A 21,374-nucleotide genomic window follows, 5' to 3' on the forward strand; every position below is an offset into this window, starting at 1 on the left:
CAAGTAATACCAGAATTAGTGCTGCCTGTTCAACCTCAGTTTAGTCTTGACATATTCATTATGGTATGTATTCTTTAATTGCATTCTCAAATCCTATTTTCTTCAGGATTCATGCCTCATTTAGTGCACAAGATGATTAGTAATCACTGAGAAGGGGCAGATACTCACTCCTTTAAGCTGTTCTCATTGTTCAGTTATTTATGTTACACAGCCAGTATTTACTCATTTACACCTGATCTGCAGAATTCATGTCCTTAAGGACTTCATTACAGCGTTTATCAGAAAGACCAAGCGCTGTTTTCGAAGCAGTCCAACACTAATAAATTATGATGGTGAGCCATCAGTGTGTTTACATGTGGAGAAAGTGAGAAACTATGTTAAGCTGGCAAGTGCCTTCTAATGTAATTTTTTAAAAGATATTTTGATATGCATAGGGTCTTTTATCTTTATATAGTAACATAGTGCTCCCTTTGTCCTGACATGGGAATTTCCATTCTGCTGGATATGCAGTTTATCTTGTAATTTCCCCTCCCTGGATTTTAATACTCTTTACAGTAAAATGTGGTTGAATAAATGCCACAGCATAACTGGCTAGCTTCTTGCTTTTACTTCTTCTCCAGGCCTTTTTATGGTTACCATGAAAAGGAGAGACAGTTTATGAAGATTTATCTTTACAATCCTGCAATGGTAAAAAGGTAAGGATGCGGTGATATGAAGTTCTGGCTGATTTCCTTAAATGTTGAATTAAAAAGTCAATTTTGAGGCAAGATACACCTAGATCTTAACAAAACAAAAGCAACAAAGTTATTGTCCAAATTTTTCAAAACACATAAAAGTATTAATAATTCTAAGCATACCAATAATCTTCTTAAAGCAGTAGCATGTTAGGAAAGCAAGACAAAATATAATTGCCTTTAGTAGTCTTGTATTAACTGTAATTCTTGAGCACTTGAACAAATTTGCATCAGGTTACTTTTCCTGTAACTCTTAAGGAAAACAGTGTAGTACTCTCATATATTACGAAGTAGAATTTGCTAGTTTTTAAATTCTAGCACCCATTAAAATTCAAAATATACTTGGAAAACTGGATAGTTTTTGTTATTAGACAGTTTCTCTATTTCTCAATAGGGTAATGTTCTGTTAAATGAAAGTGCAGCTGATCTCAATCTTCCTGTCACACTAGTTGCAGTAAATTCAGGAATAAATAAGGAGGAATTATTTCTCAAGCATAAACTGAAATCCCTTGAGTGTGTAGTATTACCTGTCATAACCTATTTTTAAAGCTCTGCTATATGATCATAAGATAGGATTGTCTGGTTTTTGTTCTAGACTAGTAAAATTTTGCATTATTTTAAATTTCTATCTTAAGGTAATCTATGTGCATGTATGACGTGACAGTTCTTTCAGACTCCTCGTGTTTGAATTACTTCTGTCCAAATAAGGACTGTAATTGCACTTAAATTATTTTCTTAATTTTTTCTGTGTAAAACTTTATTTTTTGAACCCAATTTAGTGCACTTAGATATGTTTAGTGCTTTTCTTTGATTTACAGATATATCCTGTTATTTTGAGATTTATCGCACCAATTTGTAATTATCCAAATACCTGCAGTTATTTTTAAATGTGTGGATGTTTAAAAGAACAGATTTGTCATGCTCCTAGGGAGGTATTAAAATGCTGCTTCTGTGTGTATACAGTATGCAACTTCAAATTCACGTAGGACATCATATATATATATTTATATAAAGGAGAACCAGAGAGACTTTCAAAGTTATTACTGCTGATAGGTCCATAGCTGCCACAGTTACTCTGTAGAAAGGTTTCCATGGACTATAGTGTCTTTGGATCAGTTGGAGTACATGGTATGATGTTTTTTCAGGGGTGGGTGGGTTTTCTTTGGGTTTAGTTTTGGGTTTTTTCTTTTAAGCTGGAGGATTCACAGCTCATTTGTAATTAACACTCAAATATTGAATCATTATTAGCGGAAATAATTTTTGTGGGTTTGTTATTGTGAAAACAAAATTCTTAAGTTAAAAATCCAACTAAGGCAAAATTTAAGAAGTGTAAGTATTTTATAATTTGATAAAATCAAATATCAATATTGTTGTCCTGGAATATTTTTTTGTTTATATCCTAATTTGTCTTTATTTTTAGAGTATGTGAGCTTCTTCAAGGTGGAGCCATAATGAACAAACCATACCAGCCTCATGAAGCCCACATTCCCTACCTCCTTCAACTCTTTATAGACTACAACTTATATGGAATGAATTTAATAAACCTGGCTGCTGTGAAATTCAGAAAGGCAAGGAGAAAAAGTAAGGTGTTTATTTCTTAAGACCAAATAATTATTTTGAAGGCTAAAAATACCATTTTGAACAAAACATCACTAGCTGTCAGATTTTTGCCGCAGTTTGTGGCTGAATGGGTACGATGTGTTGCTTCCATATAGTTTGCTTTCTACGTCAAAAGAAAGTCTGCATGTAGCTTTCTATCATGTTTCCTTTTTTGTGCCGGTGCATTTGGATTGAGCGAGAGTCTGCTTCCTGAAATGAGATGCTATATATCAAGAAACACGTGTTCTGTCAGCAGTGCAGCTGTGACCATTTTCACAAGATGACCACACCTCTTTTCAAATCAGAAGATTTAAAATAGTTGATATTTAGTTGAAAAATCTACATGAAAGATGGCATGTTAATACTGTTGCTTTGGGGTTTTTTTTTATTTTGTTTTTGATCCCTATATCACTTGTAATTATTTTTTTTAATGCGATAGTGTCTTTACAAAATTATGGCTAATTGTTAGTCTCTGCTGACAAATAATGTTTTTAATTAAAATGCTTGTGTTTGTACTAAGGTCATATGTTCTAAGGTGAAATTTGAAATATTAATGTCTCAGCAAAGGAGAATTTTAAATTTTCATTTTAAAAAGTTACTTTGACATTTTGAATGTACACACATAAAAATGAAGTTTGGCAAGAACATCCATAAAATTATCTAAATGCTTCAGTATGAAGGGGAGATAACAGTAGGAAAACCATAATATCTTTGGTACTTAATATTTAGAAAAATAAGTATAGTTTGCCTAAATCATAATTGTTCTTACAGCTAAAGCAAGAATTGAAAAGAATGGTAAAGTATCTTTCTGTAAAGGCAGCAAGTAAGAATCATGCTGACTTTAATTTTGTCCCATTATTTTTATGCATGTATATTCAGACAGCAGTCATTGAATCATTTAGGTTGGTAAAGACCCTTGAGATCATCAAGTCCAACCGTTAACCCAGGACTGTCAAGTTTATCACTAAACTGTTGCTAAATAATTAGTGCATGGGGTTTCATAACTGATTCTCATGTAAAGAAAAACACTTTTCATACGCAACAATAGGCCACACTTGCTGCTGTCAAAACTTCAGGAAGACAAAAGCTCAGCCATGGACAGAGGCCAATCCTTGCACAGCAGCCCTTAGAAGTGCCATCCATCCCTTCTAGGCTCAGACCTGTTGGAGTGGTGTAGAAGGCACAGCCTCTGCTTACGATTGACACACTTACCTGCCTGTTCCACATATTCTACGTCTAGGGGGTGTGCATTCATTTTAGTCAAGTGTAGTTTGTGTCATGCAGGGCAGGCTTACCATTGTTTCTTAGGTGGAGGTAAAGGTCTTTGCCTAAACATATGCAGCAAACACTTTCCTTTCCTCGCAGGTGACAACATAGAAATTGGTGTGGCAAGGAATAAAAAATTCAGTAATAGATCTGTTCCTAAATGGAAGTGAGCAGCCTCAGGAGCCTGTTTCCAGTGGTGTTTTTCTCACTGAGATAAGTAGACTGTTTTGAAGGCTGAGAGTTCAGCAGGCAAATTTGTAGTAGCAGGAAAACTGCCTTCATCAGCCTGTATCCAGACAATGTTATTCTTTTTTTCAAGTTCTTCTGTTTATGGACAGCGAGGAAGAAGCCTGCAAATTCATTCCTGTTCTGTATGCCACTGAAATGATTACAGAACTTTTATTTTCAGTAGTTCAATCTTTTTCTGTAACATGACTCTGGAAGACCTTGATGTGTCACTGCTACTGTCTTTAAAGACATGCCATGTCAAGAAAAGGGGAAGATAAGCGTCCTTAAATCTATCCCTGTGAGTAACTTTAAGTGAAGAAACAGACTGATACAGGAATATGAGCCTTGATTTTTAGAAGTATTTGAAAGTGGGGATCATAGGGAATAAGAGAAGGGGTAATGCACTGAAACTATTCTGGTATGGTATTTGAAAGCCATATGATTTTTGAAAGTACATACTATTACTTCACCGGTTGGCATATAATCTTGCATAGCTGTTGTAATGTATTTTCCTTTACAATATACAACTGTTCAGTCCTGTTTTGTCAACTTAGAATACAAGTTACAGATGAAAAATAACGAGATGTTTCCATAGTCAGCTTCCATTTTAATATGGAGAATTAGCTGATACGCCACACAGTAAAAACATGACCGTGTTTCTTCCTGGACTAGCCCTGTTCAATTACTGTTTGCTGTTGCTGAAAGGTAAACATAATACAGGAAACCCTACTCGTGTGTGACACCAACATAGCTGAGAAAATTAAAGGCTCAAGCTGGTCTTTCACATAGAAGCAAGAGACTGAGTAATTTTCAAGGTCATCTGCCATTCTGCCTCCCCCCAACTCCACTCCTGGGCTTTTTTTTTTCTTGTGCAACATCCTGTGTATATTGTCTTTCCTTCCTCTGAGGAGTGAAGGTTCAGGAAGAGACCACAAGGGAGGTGGTAAATCTTCAGATGGGACTTCTCCAGCATGACTTCGGAGCACGCTTCCTTAAACTGAGACTCCTGAGCAAACTTAAAATGGTGTTTTCTTGATTTGTAGGTCAGACATCTGCCTTCATTGCAGGTTTCCACACACTGTTGTTGCTGCTGCATCTGGATTATATTGTGTATTCTTTCAGCTCACAGATAAGAAAGAGGAAGAGTGTGAAGTAGAATTTAGTGGGGTTTTTAGCTTCTAATTTCTATTAAGATCTGACCTGAGGACCCAGACACCTGGGAATTCTGAAGTTTGCATCAGACTCTGCATGATTTACTTTGAAACTTGCACAAATAGGAAAAGACTGAATTTAGGTTAAGATCTGACTAGAACACAGCAAGTGCAATTCTGATGTCAGTGTGTTGAGAATGTATTTTTATATGTATCTATATGTTAGAAAGAAAGTTAAATCAGTTAAAATGATAGCATAGTTACTTTTTGAAGATGATGTGCGGTGCCATTCTTCAGAAGCATTTGGACTGGTAGTATTAAATAATAAATGCAGTTACATAATGATATGTGTAGGAAAATATTGCTGCATAAATGAAATAATTTCTCATTCTGTTTTTCTTTCTAGGTGATATATCAGGTGTCAATAAAAGTCATAGAAGTCATTTGCCAGGAAATTCAAACAGCATATCTTTCATTGAATGGGAAGAAGATGAAATACCAAGGTCAGCATGCCAAATCTTTTTTTGTACACTGTATTTTCTTATATACATCAACTTGTATATACTACAGAGTTTCAGTCTTGCATTTAGAAGACCCTTACATGGTTTATATGCTAAAAAAAAAAGTGCTGATGTAACACAGATGATTGTTATTTAGTTTCTCTGTATAGTTTTGGTTATCTTGACACTTTGTGGTATATGGTTGTAAAAATCTAATTGGGATATAACACTAGGAAAATAAATGGCAAATTCATCTTTGTGGGTTTTGGAAGATACATTTCTAGCTAATGACTTCTGATGCAAAGCTGAGGAGGCTTAATAGTTATAGACAATACTTACATATCAGTTCACAGGTTCTGTTTTTGTAATCACCCTTAACTAACATGAATAGTGTGCTGTCAGAGTATTCCAATTCGTCCGTTTCAAATAGTAACTACTTAAGTATCTCAGCTTAGAATTTTCATGTCAGTCTCCCATGTCTTCCTTTTTTCTAGACATTTCCTAGTCTACAGCTTGTAATTTGTAATAGCTCTGCTTTTGTAAGCAAAGGAGTATATCTGGGGTGTTGGGATTTGTGGGGCCCAGGGAAGGGAGAGAGACAGTATCTGGTGCTACTTCGATTTACATAGTTTACCCATAGCAAGTTCAATCTTTCAGCTACTTTCTAATGTTTGACAGGTCCTGTAATTACTCTGTCATCTAGTAGTCTTCTCAGTCTTTGGATAGTTCCTGTCATTCTTCTCTGAATATTTTATCAGTCTTAATACGCCACGCTACTTGCTAGCGTTACACACTGGGAGCATTCACTTCCCCAGTAGTGCCTTAAACCATACTTCAGATTTTTCTAGTGTGCAAAAACTTGAGCCTGTGCAAGGTAGCATCTGGTTTTCTGATTCTACTATTCCTGCATTAAGGAGGTTGTGAAACAACATTCAGCTGGTGGTTGTATTGTGATTTTACTTGTGATCCATTTATATCCAGTTGTCCCTGGGCTATTTCTTCTCCTTTTTGGCTGCATACTTCATTCATAGTCCTTTTCAACCTTTATTTGGCTCAGTTATTCAAGCCAAGTTACTTAACCTTTGGGGGTTTGGAACAGAGAAGTTAGACCAGAGTTGTCTGATGTTGCTTTACACAGGCCTGGGGAAGGCAGATAAAGAGAAAGCAGAATAGCACATCCTGGCTATCAAACCCAGAGAGGGATGAGCCAAGGCACTCATCCTCATGGCTGTGCCCACAAGCCTTCTTTTCTCCTCCTTTCATATATTGTGTATATAGCCAGGGGTGCAGGACCTCACCTGTGCCAGTCCTTCTTCAGCTCTCACACATGATCCAGCAGTGGGATGTTAGCAGTCACGGGGCAAATACCAGGCTTGTCTATTGCCCTAGCATTCATTCTCTGTACTTTGGCAGTAGGAGTTTCTTTCTTGAATGTAAAGCTGGAACACTACATAGCATACCAAATTCTCTGTAGCACCATATGCAATGATACTGGTAGTTCTCTCCCTGATACACTTCAGTCTCATTTACCATGTCACTTTGACTTATAAACATTTTAGTATTTATTAGTACAAGATGTTTCTTCTCTTCTCTTTTTTTTTTCCAAGTGATAATCTTCCATTTGGATTCCTTTTTAAGTTCATACAGGGTCGCACATCCCATTTTTGTATTTTATCCTGTTTCTATTCTTTTACTAGTAAGTCAATCCTGTTCTCGTTTTATAATACTATGATCGGGTTATGTATCCAGTATGTCTACCAGTTTGCCTGATCAGCATATTTCATTAGTACACTCCTGCATTTCCTGCCAACAATAGTAATGAGATGTGAAGTAAACTCAGTCCCAGAAACTGGCTATATTCAGTTCTAAATATGTTCTAAATATATTGTATATTTATATATATATTCTATAAATATAATCTAAATATATTCTAGACTCAGGCCTATATTCAGTTCTACAAATTTTGTGTCAACCCTCAGTCTTTTTTATATAACCAAAAGGAATTCCACCTTAAGCCAGCTCTTAAAATGCTTTAATAATTTAGGAAGTAATTTACATCTCCTCCAAGTGAAATTATTTCCCATTTGATACTGCATCAAACTATCCCTTTATATAGAAAATGAATTATTTTATTAAATGTGTTCTGGCACACCATCTTCCACATGCTATAGGATGTACATGCCACTGCAAAGTAACAAATCTGAACTCATTTATATTGCTGATTTTACTCTGTTCTGTATCTGCACAAAATTAATTCCCTGTTATAATTTGTCCTGAATTATTTATGGGAGGCATCAATTTAAAACAGTGTTCTAATAATCAAACCCATAACTGCAGTTTGTCCCACTTTCAGTTTACCTTCCTACTTTGTATTTTCTTTAAAATTCTGAAAATTTGCATCTAGGTTGGTTTAATGGACCCATAATTGTCATGATCTACCTTGCTGAAGGTAACTCTGACCCAGATAGTATGAGAGATCTATCCAAGGAAACCCTTGTAACTGTTTCCTAAAACGATTGTGACTCCGATTTTTTTCCATACGGCTTTTATTCTTGTAGTCTACAGTATTATTTGATATCTGTAAATCTGCCCTTGGTCTTTTATTTATAAGTCTTTCCTTAACAAAGTGTGTTCTGTATTCCAAACATTTAGTTTCTGTGTATGGCTATATCAACAGCTGTATTGATTTCTAGTTTCATGTGCAATACCAGCACAGTCCCCTCATTTCATTACCCAGTCTTGCGTTCAAGTTGAGATATTTAACTGTTTTGTGAGTTGTTTAGCAAAAAAATTTACTTACTGTATTTTACCATTTGACTATTTCCAGCAGTGTTTGGATATTCTCCTCTGTGTTAGTACTGAAATTTGAAATCTTAGTTGTCCTTTATGTCAGATATGAAGATCTCATAAATTTTTCCTTACCTTTCACCTGTACACTTAAGCTGTTAGTTCTTTCAAGAAAAAACGAAAGGGGAAAAAGACAGTCAAATGTTGTTTGAGACCACAAAATTTCTAGGCTGCCTTGTATTCTTACTCATTGGGATGCCTGTTTAGACTCATCACCCTTGGTTTTGGTGTACATTGAGAATAAATTTTAGAGATAGTCCAACGTGTATTTAGCAAGTCCTTGCTGCAAGTGGCAGCTGACAAGTTCTCTGGTTTAACTAAGAGTGCAATTGATTTGGCATTTCTTGACTTTGGAGTACAGTGTATCAAGTGGTTGAAATCCGATGCTGGATGCCTGGTGATATGCAAAATATTATTCAGAAATTATGTATGTACTATTAGCAGCATTTTGCACGAGTAAATGCCAGTGGTGGTTTCCTGTTTCAAAAAACATTTGAGAACTATGACAAACTTTCTTGGTGACTGAACTCACTCTTCTGTACTAGAGATAGCACCTTGCTGTTCTGCCACTTTTCCAGAACAGTATTTAACCCAGCTGTGTTCTGTCTTGCTCCTGGCAGATCTCCAAATTACTAACTTGCCACTATAATTAGCATACTGTTTCAAGCCAGGGAGAATTCTTTAATTCTAGAGTGATTCTGTTATGAAATAGACAAATATCCAAAGCCACTAGTGCCCAGGAATCCCTGATGTTGTAAGGCTTTTAGGTATGATACTTGCCCGTGTTGTCAGACTGGAACCCTACAAAGCCCTCTTTAAGATAGGCAGTAGTTGCCTGAGCCTGGCAGTGCTATCTGACAGTTTTAAGAGGAGTTCTTCACATGAGACACATTTATGTTGTCCCTCAGGTAGCTGACGATTAATGGTGAAACACTTCCATGAGTTCCGTTGAGAAAACTTCGTGGTAAACACCAGGCTTGGAGCGATCTGGTGGTCAATTCTACCGCTTGGACATGGTGTGTTAAAAGCAGAATGGGTGGCAGGATGCTTTTGAGAAACACTTCCTTTTTTAAATCCTAGATTTGCTATTTAGCACTAGTTTATATGGAAATTGAGAGATCTGAAAAATACACTATTGCACAGTATCAGTTACGTAATGTTACAGATTTTTACTAGGGTTTTGGCTGTCAATTGCTTTTCTTGCTTGTCAGGATGTACATGTTCTTATTTAGCCTTTTGATTCTTTATCAAATGTGTGTATTATTCAAGTCACTGGAACATTCTGCAAACACAAAGACATTTTGTCTTTCATGAAGAGAATATGGAAAACTATTATGTAGAAGTTTAGAGTCCTTATCAGTGTAGTTGTGATATCTTTCAGATTCTGTGGGGTTAATTCTTTATCTACTGTCCTCAGTTTAACGTTATAAATACCTGAAACATGGTCATCACAGAACTTGTTTCTCTAGGCTGTCATTAATGTTGGTGAATTGAGATACTGACCTTGATGGCCATTCTTCAAGGTTTTTCAAGGCTTTGATCTAGCTAGCTGTATGTAGCGGGCACTTTTTTTTAATTGTGTGTGGACTGTTGCTTTAATTCATTGCCGCAGCATCTGAGGAACCAAACCTTGGTACTTTCTTTGAGCCCAGATTTCATCCTACGTCATCATTGTCATAAATTACTATTGTTGTTGTTATTATACCAGCAGATAGTGCCAACAAATTTTTAGTTTCTTCAATAATTGACTGTTCTCTCAGTGATTTATTTCGAGCTTTTTCTACAAAGGTACAATGGATTTGTATTTCAGCTCTTTAGCATAGTGTGCAGGTATAAAATGTAGTTTTAAATGAATTGGTTTGAGCATCTCAAGTAACTAAATGTGCCGCCTTGATTTATCTTGCTTCTTTGGAGAGTAAAGTTTTGTTCTCTTGTAGCTGGGTTGCTTCCATTCCTATGCCACCTCACTTAACCCTGCTTTTCATTTATCTATCTGTATTACAAGTTGTACCTTGTGAACAATTCTATGTTCCCTTTTTCAAAATGAAACCCAGATGTTATGAAAAGCTTTGGCTAGGACTTTCTAAGTTGTCTTTTCTAACCTTGTTCTAATACAGATATTCTCAAATCGTGGTTTTGGCATTGCATAAAACTCTTTTTTCTTGGCAAAACTGATGCATGTGGTGTGAGGCAAGTGGTTAGTCCATTGTATAGGGCAGTCTGTGTCAAACAGACCACTTCTGAGTGTCTTCCAAGGCATAACAACTGCTAAAGACCTGAAGCAGTTCATATTTTCAACTAACTACAGGTAGGAAACTGGACATGTTCTGACTTCTTCATGCTGTCTTCTCACCTGCTAATTGCAGCACTGTAGCTGCTCAGGAAGTGTGGCTTGATGTAAGAGACTGGGAGATACAGTTGCTTCGTATATTTTCCTGATGTTATATGCATGTTTGTTTTAGGTGAGCAAGACTAGCAAACCCAACAGCTGACCAAACTATTGGCAGTACTCAGATGAAATAGTTCTCAAAGCAGCACGTAATCATGTTAAATAACTGTAATTCAGGGCAGTTGGTACTCCTTCCTCTCCCCCAGACATTTTTTGCTTTAATCAGAGTGAATCAAAATGTTAGAAGGGCTAGTTAAAGCTGCTCTGCTTTTGTATGTCCTTTGAGGTTTTTCCTGAAGTGGGAACAAATGGCTCCTTGGCCTTTATGGCTTACTGGATGTTGCAGAAGCTTGTACTGTTACTGCCCTGACTTCTGCTAGTGCAAGTGTCTAGCGGTTCACCTCGACAAGGATGTTAAATGCCAAGTTAATGACCTGGTTGTATGGAGGAGACATTTGAAAATCTTACTGCACATGTCAGTTGTCTTTATTAGCCTCCACATCAGTCTGTTCTGACTGCCAGCCCTGCCTTAATCCTGAAAACATTAATGAAAGCTATGATGGTGAACCCTGAATTTGTTTCAAAAAGGGGCTCTTGTTAGCTCAGTGTTTTTAATTTGAATAATATGCCAGGTTAATTGAAATACTGTAGGTTTTAACAGAAAGATGCCGTACATCTGTTCGATTTAGAGCTTGGGCAAAATGAGCTTTTCTGCTTCTAATCACCCAAATTGTGTGAATCTTGGTGAGTTGCAGATGAAGAACATGCTTCATATTAATATTATTGTGGGGAAAGACTTAAGTTACAGTGACAACTACCAGTTTGTTTTGAATTCAGCCGTGTTGTATTTACTGTTATTTTTAGAGGATAAATCCATATTAGAATCTCTTACACATAAGAAATCTCATTATTTGGAAAGCTCCTGGCCAACTGAGTCTGTTATGGACCAGTTCTCAAGACAAACCACTGGCCACACCCTTCATGGAGATGTGGAAAACCAAGACATGGGGTTTTTTTGACAAAATGTGCTAACTATTTAAAGGGAAAAGAACAGAAAGCTGTCTCTTTGTCAGGGGAAAGCCAAATGTTTTGGTTAGTGGTTTTAGTCATCAAACAGATTCTTCAGAAATAGGTCACTAACACTGAAAACTATAGTTTTACAACTTTTCAAGAATTTTCTTTCTTTCTTTCTTTCTTTCTTTCTTTCTTCCCTACCGCCCCCCCCCCCCCCTTTTTTTTTTTAATTGGATTCTTTTTAAAGGGGAAAGTAGTGAAAATAGAAAGCTCAGAGTTTTGCTGTTGTATCTAACAAACAAGTCAGAAACAAATCTTGACCAGATTTTTTTGGTCCTTTACATGTGCCATTTGACAAAGGAAAGCGTTGATATGGAAAACTCTTCTGGTATCAGTGACCATTGTGTGCTATGATCCCTTTTCACTTGTTCCCAGAAACACTTTAGTTTCATGAAGGGAACGGAACATTTTTGGGACCTCCTCCCTTGTTCTTGTTTCCCAGTGATCTTGCAGTTCGTTCTTATTATGTGATCCAAATGCAAGTTTCAGCTTGCCTGCAGTTCCTGACACCCACCATGCAGGCAGGCTCTGCTTGAATGCTTTGATGAATACAAGCACCCAAAGTGCTTGACATGAAAACTGTGCATTCTTATCGTATTATGGACTTGGTTTTCAGCTGATGGCATGACTGGGAACAGAGGGGGAAGTGATGGCAATGGATTGTCCTTAAAGTGTGCATTAGGGCACAGGCAGTCTTCTGTTAAAAGGCTGAGCTGCTTTAGTTTAGGAGTTCCGTGATCAGCTCTTTTAATTCTCACAATAACTCTGAAACAGGGCTGCTGACTCAGGGGATTAGTAATCATATATTAATGTATAGCATCTTACAGTCATTAATGAATTTTACATAAGTGCTTCACAGCTTCTACCAGACTGCTTTTGGATGTTTAGACTAAAGAAGTATCCTGCTCTGCCGCCTTCTTCTGTAACAGAGCGAAACATTTGCATACAGAGTGAAAAATACATTTACTGTATTAATACAGCCACAAAATGTGACATCACAAATTTTAAAAATAAGGCTGCCAAGTAATTATTCTGTAAACTTTTTTTCTTTGCTTTTAAACTATATGCTTTTGAAATGTTAAGTGTTAGAAGCTTCTAAAATTTACTTTCAGGATGCCTATTCCTTTTTTCTTATTCCTTACTCCATTTAAAATCCAATTGCTGAGTTTTCTGGTTTGTTTCTCAGCTTCATATTATGTATAATGCAAAATTTTACTTTAGAATAAAATTCCGCTATTATAATGCAGTACAGGAGGAGAGAAAGATGACTCTTAAAAGCTGAATCTGCTGTAAAGAGGTTGAAATTACCACAGTAAACCCTATCAGCCTTACGTAGGGGAATATTGCCTTCTTACCCTAGAAGTCAAGTTAAGCATTAGCTGAGCAACTGAACTAGTAATACAAATTGAACTTTGCATTACTTTGATATATAGAAAGAGACAATGACCAAACAGCTAGATCTTTCAGTCCTCTCTGTCTTTTCCCTCGTAAGTGCCAGTAAATAGATGTTCTAGGACTGGTTTAATTCCTGCTTACATTTCTAACACTGTTCCCATCTTGTCCAGTTCTTTATCCAAACAGTTAAGCTAAGAAATTATAAGTTTACCGGAGTTATTAATCTCTGCTGGAGACTTAAAAAAAAAAAAAAAAAAAAGGTAACTTCAATCTTTTATGGTTAAAAATAATTTTCTGATTGCCTTGTAAGGTCTCAGCGTTCTTTCTAAACGCACAAAGCTATTTCTGCATTACGCAAAATGCAGTTGGTACTTCAGTTGACTGACAATACTTCTTCATAGGTGGACAAATAGATGCGGGTGTAATGAAGTAGTTACAGCTAACAATTCCAGTTTTCTCTGTGCATGATAGTGACACCTAACAGTCTTATAAAGCAAAGTATTTGTTTGCCAGTGCCTTTCTTAATCTTTACAAAGTTCAAAATTCTTGCTTTTTAATCACAAATGAATGGGTTTGGTATCTTAAAATAAGTCATATGGTACATTGATACACTTCTCCATTCTACTGACAGAACTGGGCAGCAGTCAATAAAAGCTCACATTGTTGTAGTTTGTAATGCTCCTAATTTGTTGTGTTTGTGTTCCTGTCATCTGTCTGTGTCTCTGTCCCCCCTGCCCCTTTCTTCTTTTGAAGATAATATCTCAGCCTTTCTTCTTGGGCAGTAGAACCTCATTTTGTGGAGGAAAAGGTTGTTCTTTTGGGGGAAGCAAGGAAAGCTTGGGTCAGGAGGAACTGAGATGGGAGAAATTTTGCACCCGTTCAGAAGTACTCCTTTGTTTTGTACTTCAATTACAGCACGGACTTTTTGCATGGGCTGAGTAGCTCAGCAGTTCTGGTGAGGTGGTAAAGAAGCAGACAACTGAAGCTGCCAAGCTGCCATGAAAGCAGCCCTTCACTTTAAGTTTGGGTTTGGGCTGTTTAAGCCAGTTTGATTTCTGCAGTGCATTTGAGAGAACCTCTTGATCTTCTGCTGTTTCAAAGTCAGGCAAAAAATTTTAGAGATTCCTTGCAGGAGGCATCCAGGCAGTTGTAATTAGCTGTCTACTGAGCAAATCTACATGCTTTGCCCATAGATAACCCTTTTAAGGAAGAGCATGTGTCTGAACTAGCTTCAGTCCTGACTTCATGTAGTATATAGTTTGCTGATAGTCTATACCATAGACCTCTTCAAAAGGACTTTAGAAGTAAACATTTTTTGTTTTCTAGAATACTGCAGATTGGGAATGTGATGGAGTCAGTTTTGGGGTTTTTTTCTTGGCATGCTATCTTATCTCTTTATAATAAATACAATGCCCTGAAGATATTTTTGTGGCAGAGTTCCCTGATGTTTTCTGAGAAGTCATTAGATTTTTGCTCTTACGTACAAGCATAGAATAGTTTGGGTTGGGAGGGACCTATAAAAGTCTTCTAGTCCAACCCACCTGCAATGAGCAGGGACATCTTCAGCTGGATCAGGTTGCTCAGAGCCCCATCCAGCCTGGCCCTGAATGTTTCCAGGGATGGGGCATGTACCAGCTTTCTGGGCAACCTGTTCCAGTGTTTCACCACCCTCATTGTGAAAAATTTCTTCCTTGTATCTAGTCTAAATCTACCCTCTACTTTAAAACCATTACCCATTGTGCTGTCCCTACAGGCTCTACTAAAATGTTTGTCCTCACCTTTCTTATAAGCCCCCTTTTAAATACTGAAAAGCCGCTATAAGGTCTTCCTGGAGCCTTCTCTTCTTCAAGCTGAACAACCCCAACTCTCTCAGCCTTTCCTCACAGGAGAGCTGTTCCATCCCTCTGATCATTTTTTTGTCCCTTCTCTGGACCCACTCTGACAGGTCCATGACTTCCCTGTGCTGAAGACTCCAGAGCTGAACGCAGTACTCCAGGTGGTGTCTCACCAGAGCAGAGGGCCAGAATCACCTCCCTGGACCTGCTGGCCATACTTCTTGTGATGCTGCCCAGGATATGGTTGTCTTTCTTGGGCTGCGAGCACACATTGCTGGCTCATGTCCAGCGTTCCATCCACCAGTATCCCCAAGTCCTTCTCTGCAGGGCTGCTCTCAGTCCTTTCAGGCCCCCATCTGTATTGATACCAGTGGTTGCCCCAGCCCATGTGCAGAACCTTACACTTGGCTTTACTGAACCTCATGAGGTTCATATGGGCTTAATTCTTGAGCTTGCCCATGTCCCTCTGGATGGCATCCCATCCCTCAGGCATGTCAGCCACATCGCTCAGCTTGGTGTTGTCCGCAACATAAATTAAGCAGTTTAATTCTACATTTCTTTCAGATTTCATATTTCTAGGTATTAAATATTACATTTTCAAAGATAATGTTGGGGATACTCACCTTTCAATTACATAATCTACTACCACCTTGCGCTGTAGTGACTTTATTCAAAGCTTATAGAGACCACTGACTATTCATGAATTACATCTTAGATTCTATGCAGAAATTTTTGAGGCTGTGTATGTGTCAGGGAATGTAGGAATACAAGTAAATGTTGTAAGTCACCAGTTAATCAACCTAGACAAAGGGTTCTGAAGAACAGCATTATTTTAACCATAGGGATCTTTGTGTTTCCCTGATTTTTTTAAAGAGTAAACAGACTTCCACATAAACCTGGGAGAAGGTTTCTCTTTCTTAGCTTATTCCATGGACTCAGTTCACTGACAGCAACAGGTGGAAGGCTGCTGACCTTAGCAGATCTGAAAAGACACAGCAGGAAAATGATCAGATCATTATACAACAAGCTTGAATTTGTTTCTACAATTTTAAGTCTTAACCAAGCCAGTTATCCTTAGTTCTGCATGTGTTTGGGATGCTAATACTCTATTTAAACTCATTAGGTTACCCCAAGACCCCTAAATAAATGTTAAAAAAAAATCTGAAAAATAAAACATTTTTTGCTTTAAATCCCTTTAGTTGGAAATGTTAAACTGTTTTGCATTGCTGCAAATAAGAGAAAAATTCTTGCCACTGTGTTTTCTGGGCACAAGGTTGTGCGAACGTAGATGATCCTATTGACTGAAAGTTCTGTAGTGCATTTCATCTTGTATTTGGGGAGGAGAACATTGTTGTAACTGCTGTAGTATTTGGAGTTGTTCACTGCTTCTTTCTCTTCTTCCTACAAAAGAAAAAGTTCATCCCTTTAAGTTGAAGATAGAAATTTCTCATCTAATTATATCTGAATATGACTATTAATTTAAGAACTTGCAGGTGAGGATGAGAACTGGTGATTCTGTATTTAGGTACTCATCCCCATTCCACTTGATCAGAATCTAGCCCAGTTAGAAAACAGTGATGATGCGTGTTTCAAAAGCAACTTATTGATAACATTAACCTGTGGTATTTATGTTGTCACAGCTCTTTAATGTTGAAAGGTGTTGAGCCACAAAGTACCTGTGAATTGGAGGTGGATGCAGTAGCTGCTGATATTTTAAATCAACTGGATATTGAAGGTGACATGTTAATAATTTTCCATAGAAAACATTTTGGGACAGGAGCTATATTGTCAGCTTTTTAAGGCTCAGCTTAGTTAAGTCACAATCCAGATTTCAGTGTTAATGAACTGTTGATCTAAGAATTAATGAAGTTTAAAAAAAAATAAAAATCATTAACTCTGAAAGAAAACAGCTTGTAAGAATAGTGTATTGTCAGAGCAATAGAAAGAGATTTTTGTTAATGCATAGCAGAAGGTTTCAGATCTATAAGGAGAGTAAGTGAAATATGAACATCAAGTATGAGTGTGTATGTGCATACATCTATACATACACCACATGTTTGATGAGAAGACCAGCAAAAGAAATAGGAGATTTAGAAAACTAAGTTAAGGTGTAACTTTTACATAACATTGAATCCTAGAGTAAGGCAAGAATTGCAGTTAAAAAACCTAACAGGTTAGAATGACAAAAGAGGTGAAGAAGAATGTTAGAATCTAATTCATCACACTGATGGACTTCCCTTCATGTATTACTGTATATTTCAGCCCAGATTGGCAGGAACCCTGGTTTACAAGCTATATGGGAAGATGAAAAGCAGCGACGGAGACAGAAATGTGAATCTTCTCAGATTAAGACACCTGAGTCACAAGGTAAAAAAAAATTAAAAACTGTATCTGTTTATCAAAAACTTCGAATAAGAAGTAAGCAGGAGGTAGAATTTAAATCAGTGTATCAATTTTGAGGGCTTTTTAGATATACTGTTTTGTCAGTTCCAAGCTTACTGGTTGCCCAGTATGTGTATTCCAATTTTAAAAGCAAGATACATAACCTTGTGTAAATACATTATGATTCAGCTAGCTGCAAAGCATTCTGGGCAGAATTGAATGATAATGAGAGTTAAGATTGCATGGTTTATGATGGAAAACATTTAAGTGTTTAAATACTGACAAAATTAAATGCCTTATCCTGAAGCTTTCCGTGGCAGTTTATGCACAAGGGCAGTTCCTTTGAATTTCTGTGGAATTATAGCTAAGGTGATGTTAGCTGAAAATTCTAAAAGGATGGACAAATCCCTGTATTTTGATGTAAAATTCATTACACAGGGAAGACTGTGCTCTGCAAATTAATTGCATAACGAACAGAGTTATTTTCTGCAAATCTAGGCCGTTTCTTTTAAAATATGAGTTATATTTGGCAAGTAAGCCAGAGGGTTGCAAGAAGGAAGGAGGCAGGTTCCCAACAAAGGCTGACTTTCTGACTGTGGGGTTTTTTTCCTGCGTTTCTGTGTAATATTATTCAGGCAGCATAAACCAGACTTTTCAAAATTGTTCACTGATTGTTCTTTTCCTGGATGCTCACCTTGGTGTAATTGCTACGTGATTTTTAAATGCTGTTGATACTCGCAGTTGCAAATTGTATCAATGAGAGTATGTGAAGTATTTTAAAGTGTTTAAATACACTTGAAAAATCAACCCTTCAACTTGGCACTTAAAATTAATGGACACTTCAACTTTGAGCCTTTTCCTAACAGAATTAGTAATTTTAGTTGCTCTCTGTGTTAGAGTGGTCAAAGTAAAACTGAATAATAAATATTTTTCAAATTTTAAAGACCGTGGATTTATGCCAGCAACAGAGAGTGAAAAGTTTTTTCAGAAGAGACTTAAAGAAATCCTCAAGCAAAATGACTTCTCTGTGTAAGTGTTTAGCCATTTGCCATAAAGTATAGTATTCTATGCAAACTGTAAATATGCATTTAAAAATTGGTTTTCAATTAACTAGAACGTTGTCAGGATCAGTGGACTACAGTAATGGATCAGAGGAGTTCTCTGCTGAGCTAACACTACATTCTGAGGTACTTTCTCCTGAAGCCTTTCAGTGTACGCCAGCTAATATGGTAGAAGTGCATAAAGATAAAAAGATTAACAAAGGTGAGTATTCTTAATAGCATAATTGTTTAGGCATAAATCTGTGTCATGCTTTGGCTGTTAATATGATAAGCAAAGTAAGCCAGGGAAGCTCTGATTGTCAGTTATGAAAAAATTAAGAATAGCTTTGCTTTTGTTTTCGTTGTTCTTAGAGTAAGCGTTTTTAAAATTGCCATAGCAAATAATGGAAACAAATAGTAAAATCCATTTTAATGTGGCTTGCTTTCATAATATGTTGATGTCTTCGACTCTGAAGTTTTTATCTTTTCTCTCTCTGTTGTTCTTTTAAAGAATCCAATAGGACGCATACTGATAAAGAAGAGGAAGCACTTATTAATGAAGAAGCAATTTTAAACATTGTGGAGAATAGTCAGAGCTTTCAGCCTTTGTCTCAAAGACTGAATCAGACTACAGTTTTCAGTGAGTGTGACTTTTCTTCCAGGCTATTTTATTGTTCCACAGTCTTTGTTGTGTTCACTTACCTTACCAGTCATGAAAGAAAGTAAGTAGTTTACCTCAGGGAGTTTGTCAAGCAGATTGAAACTTACACATCACACACACCCCCTACCACCAATAAAAAACCACCTTATATTTTCTAAAAATGTCACCAGGACAGTGTATTTTTGAAGATTACTGTGATTTACTGGTTCACTAAGCCTGTCCTTTTGCCAGGTCAGCTCAATGCAATCTCTTACATGTATTGCTCTTCCTTACACTCCTAGGGTTATGGGACTAAAACTATCAGAATAAAGCAGATTTTGACTGCCTATCTATTGTATTCTTGCAGTTACTGCATCTTTCTCACAGTTATGGTAGAGAACATGCTCATGAGCTGTCTTTAGAAGCTCTGCTGTCTGGAGATACTGAGGGACAGTAGACTGATAATGAGAGGCAAGTTGCAACAGAGCATTTCCCAAAATTCATGAATACAAACCAATGGCTGAAGGCAAAGAAGCAAGAAGTGAAACATTAAAGAGTGGGAGTGAAACCATGACAGCAAACAAATGTGAATGGCACAAGGGGGGAAACAATAAAATAACACAGCAAAGGAATTTGTATGAAAAAATACTTCAGGTAGAAATAACTCAACTACTCTAGAGGAGATGAAAAGCACGTAGTTCATGCTAACTCTCTATACATTCTTATGTAAACTTAAGGTATAATGTTAACATGCACTACAGTTGATACTACAAGGTCGGGGAGGGGAGCAGACAGCTATCTAAGACCCATAGCTTCTAGTGCTTTGATACATACGTGGTGTGGATATGTGCCAGGGGCAACAAGATACAATGTGGGCAACAATATAAGTCTATGGGTAATATAATATACCACGGTATACAGTCTTCACGTGCAAAGAGAGGAGGAGCGGATAGAGTGAGATTAGGGCTACTTTTCAGTGCTGTTTTATTTTGCAGAAAGTAGGTGAGATTTTGTTTATGAAAGTTTATAGGCAGGGATTTGGATTTATAGAGAGAACTATAAGTAAGGAAGTGATGTGGGTGTTAGTAGACGTGAGCATTGGGTTTTTTTGTTTTGTTTTTTTTTTTTTGAGTGAGAAGTTTGTGCCAAGAGGGTGAGAACTGGCTAAAATAATGTATAGAGTATGTTTTATGATTATGAATTTGAATTGCTCAGTCAAATAGGAGTGATGAAATGGACTGTTTTTTTCCAGTGGCTAGGAATCAAATGGAGATTTTATGATTTTCTGTTGGTTTCTTCTCATTTTTTTTTCTTTTTTTTTTTTTTTCTTTTTTCTCCCCACTCTCCTTGTTTTTACCATGGGGTTACTAATTGCTGATGTCTTGTGTGACCATGAGTAACAAGCTGCATCTTTTGGTTTCTTTTTCGTAGCATGGACTAGTCTTTAATATGCCTTTGTGGAATTGTAGTGTCACAGGGACTGTGAAGCACACTGCTTCTGCTACTGTTGTGAAGTACACAATAAGGTTTATATTAATGGGAAGTAAAGGCTGGAGTTTAATGATGGACCTCACAAGGGGCAAAGGAGCCAAGAACAGAAAGTACAACTGAAAGTGGGTTAATTCAGAACTCTGGCAAAGGGGATGGTTTCCATTCTAAATGGTTGCATGGTATCTTGTGAAGCCTTTGTAAAATACAGAAAATGCCTTCCTTATCAATGTTGAGACGTATTTTATATGATTCTCAGGATCATTGTAAATCATATGATATTTCCTGAGGAAGGAGAGTAGAGATTGTAGTTCTTCAGCCAGAGGAGAAGGAGAGAGAGAAGTAACAAAGATGCCTGGTAGACTGGAGATCATAAATTGGTTATGAGGTCAGATGAAAGGTAAGCAGGAGGAGAGTGAGAAAAAATTATGACTTGAAGGATGTTTAAGAAATCCAAGAAAAGAATGAGAAGGCAAGTGCATGAGTTAGTGTAAGCTTGGGTCAAATAAAAATTAAAATTTAAAGTAGGAATGAAATCAGGTAAAATTTCAGTGTTTAGAGGAACCTAGGAAGAGAATAGGTTGCAGTGAAAAGGGAGATGAAGTTAAGTGTTACAGTAAAGGACAGAAGGAAGGAAGAACTGGTTGCTCAAATTAGCATCACCTTTCATGAGATGCAGCAATTGAAAGTCTTCCAAGTGACACAGAGAGAAGTGCCCAATAAAGTTAATGCAGCCATTGAAATGGTGAGAGCAAGAGAAGCAGTGATGCTTCAGAAGCTGGCACTCATGCTGAAACAAAAGGGGA

The 21,374-nt window shown here is 37.0% G+C and overlaps 1 protein-coding gene across 1 annotated transcript in view; it reads left to right on the forward strand.

The window, feature by feature from the left end:
* REV3L (REV3 like, DNA directed polymerase zeta catalytic subunit) overlaps positions 1-21,374 on the forward strand; it is a 123,841-nt gene that overhangs the window by 49,371 nt on the left and 53,096 nt on the right. The window contains exons 3-10 of the mRNA XM_040597762.1: positions 621-695; positions 2,155-2,315; positions 5,385-5,481; positions 16,659-16,753; positions 17,281-17,385; positions 18,345-18,429; positions 18,515-18,663; positions 18,952-19,080. Coding sequence (XP_040453696.1) covers positions 621-695; positions 2,155-2,315; positions 5,385-5,481; positions 16,659-16,753; positions 17,281-17,385; positions 18,345-18,429; positions 18,515-18,663; positions 18,952-19,080 — 896 coding nt within the window. The remainder of the gene's footprint in view (positions 1-620; positions 696-2,154; positions 2,316-5,384; positions 5,482-16,658; positions 16,754-17,280; positions 17,386-18,344; positions 18,430-18,514; positions 18,664-18,951; positions 19,081-21,374) is intronic.

The sequence above is a fragment of the Falco naumanni genome, chromosome 6 (genome assembly GCF_017639655.2).
Source record: "Falco naumanni isolate bFalNau1 chromosome 6, bFalNau1.pat, whole genome shotgun sequence".
In the NCBI taxonomy this organism is placed as follows: domain Eukaryota; kingdom Metazoa; phylum Chordata; class Aves; order Falconiformes; family Falconidae; genus Falco; species Falco naumanni.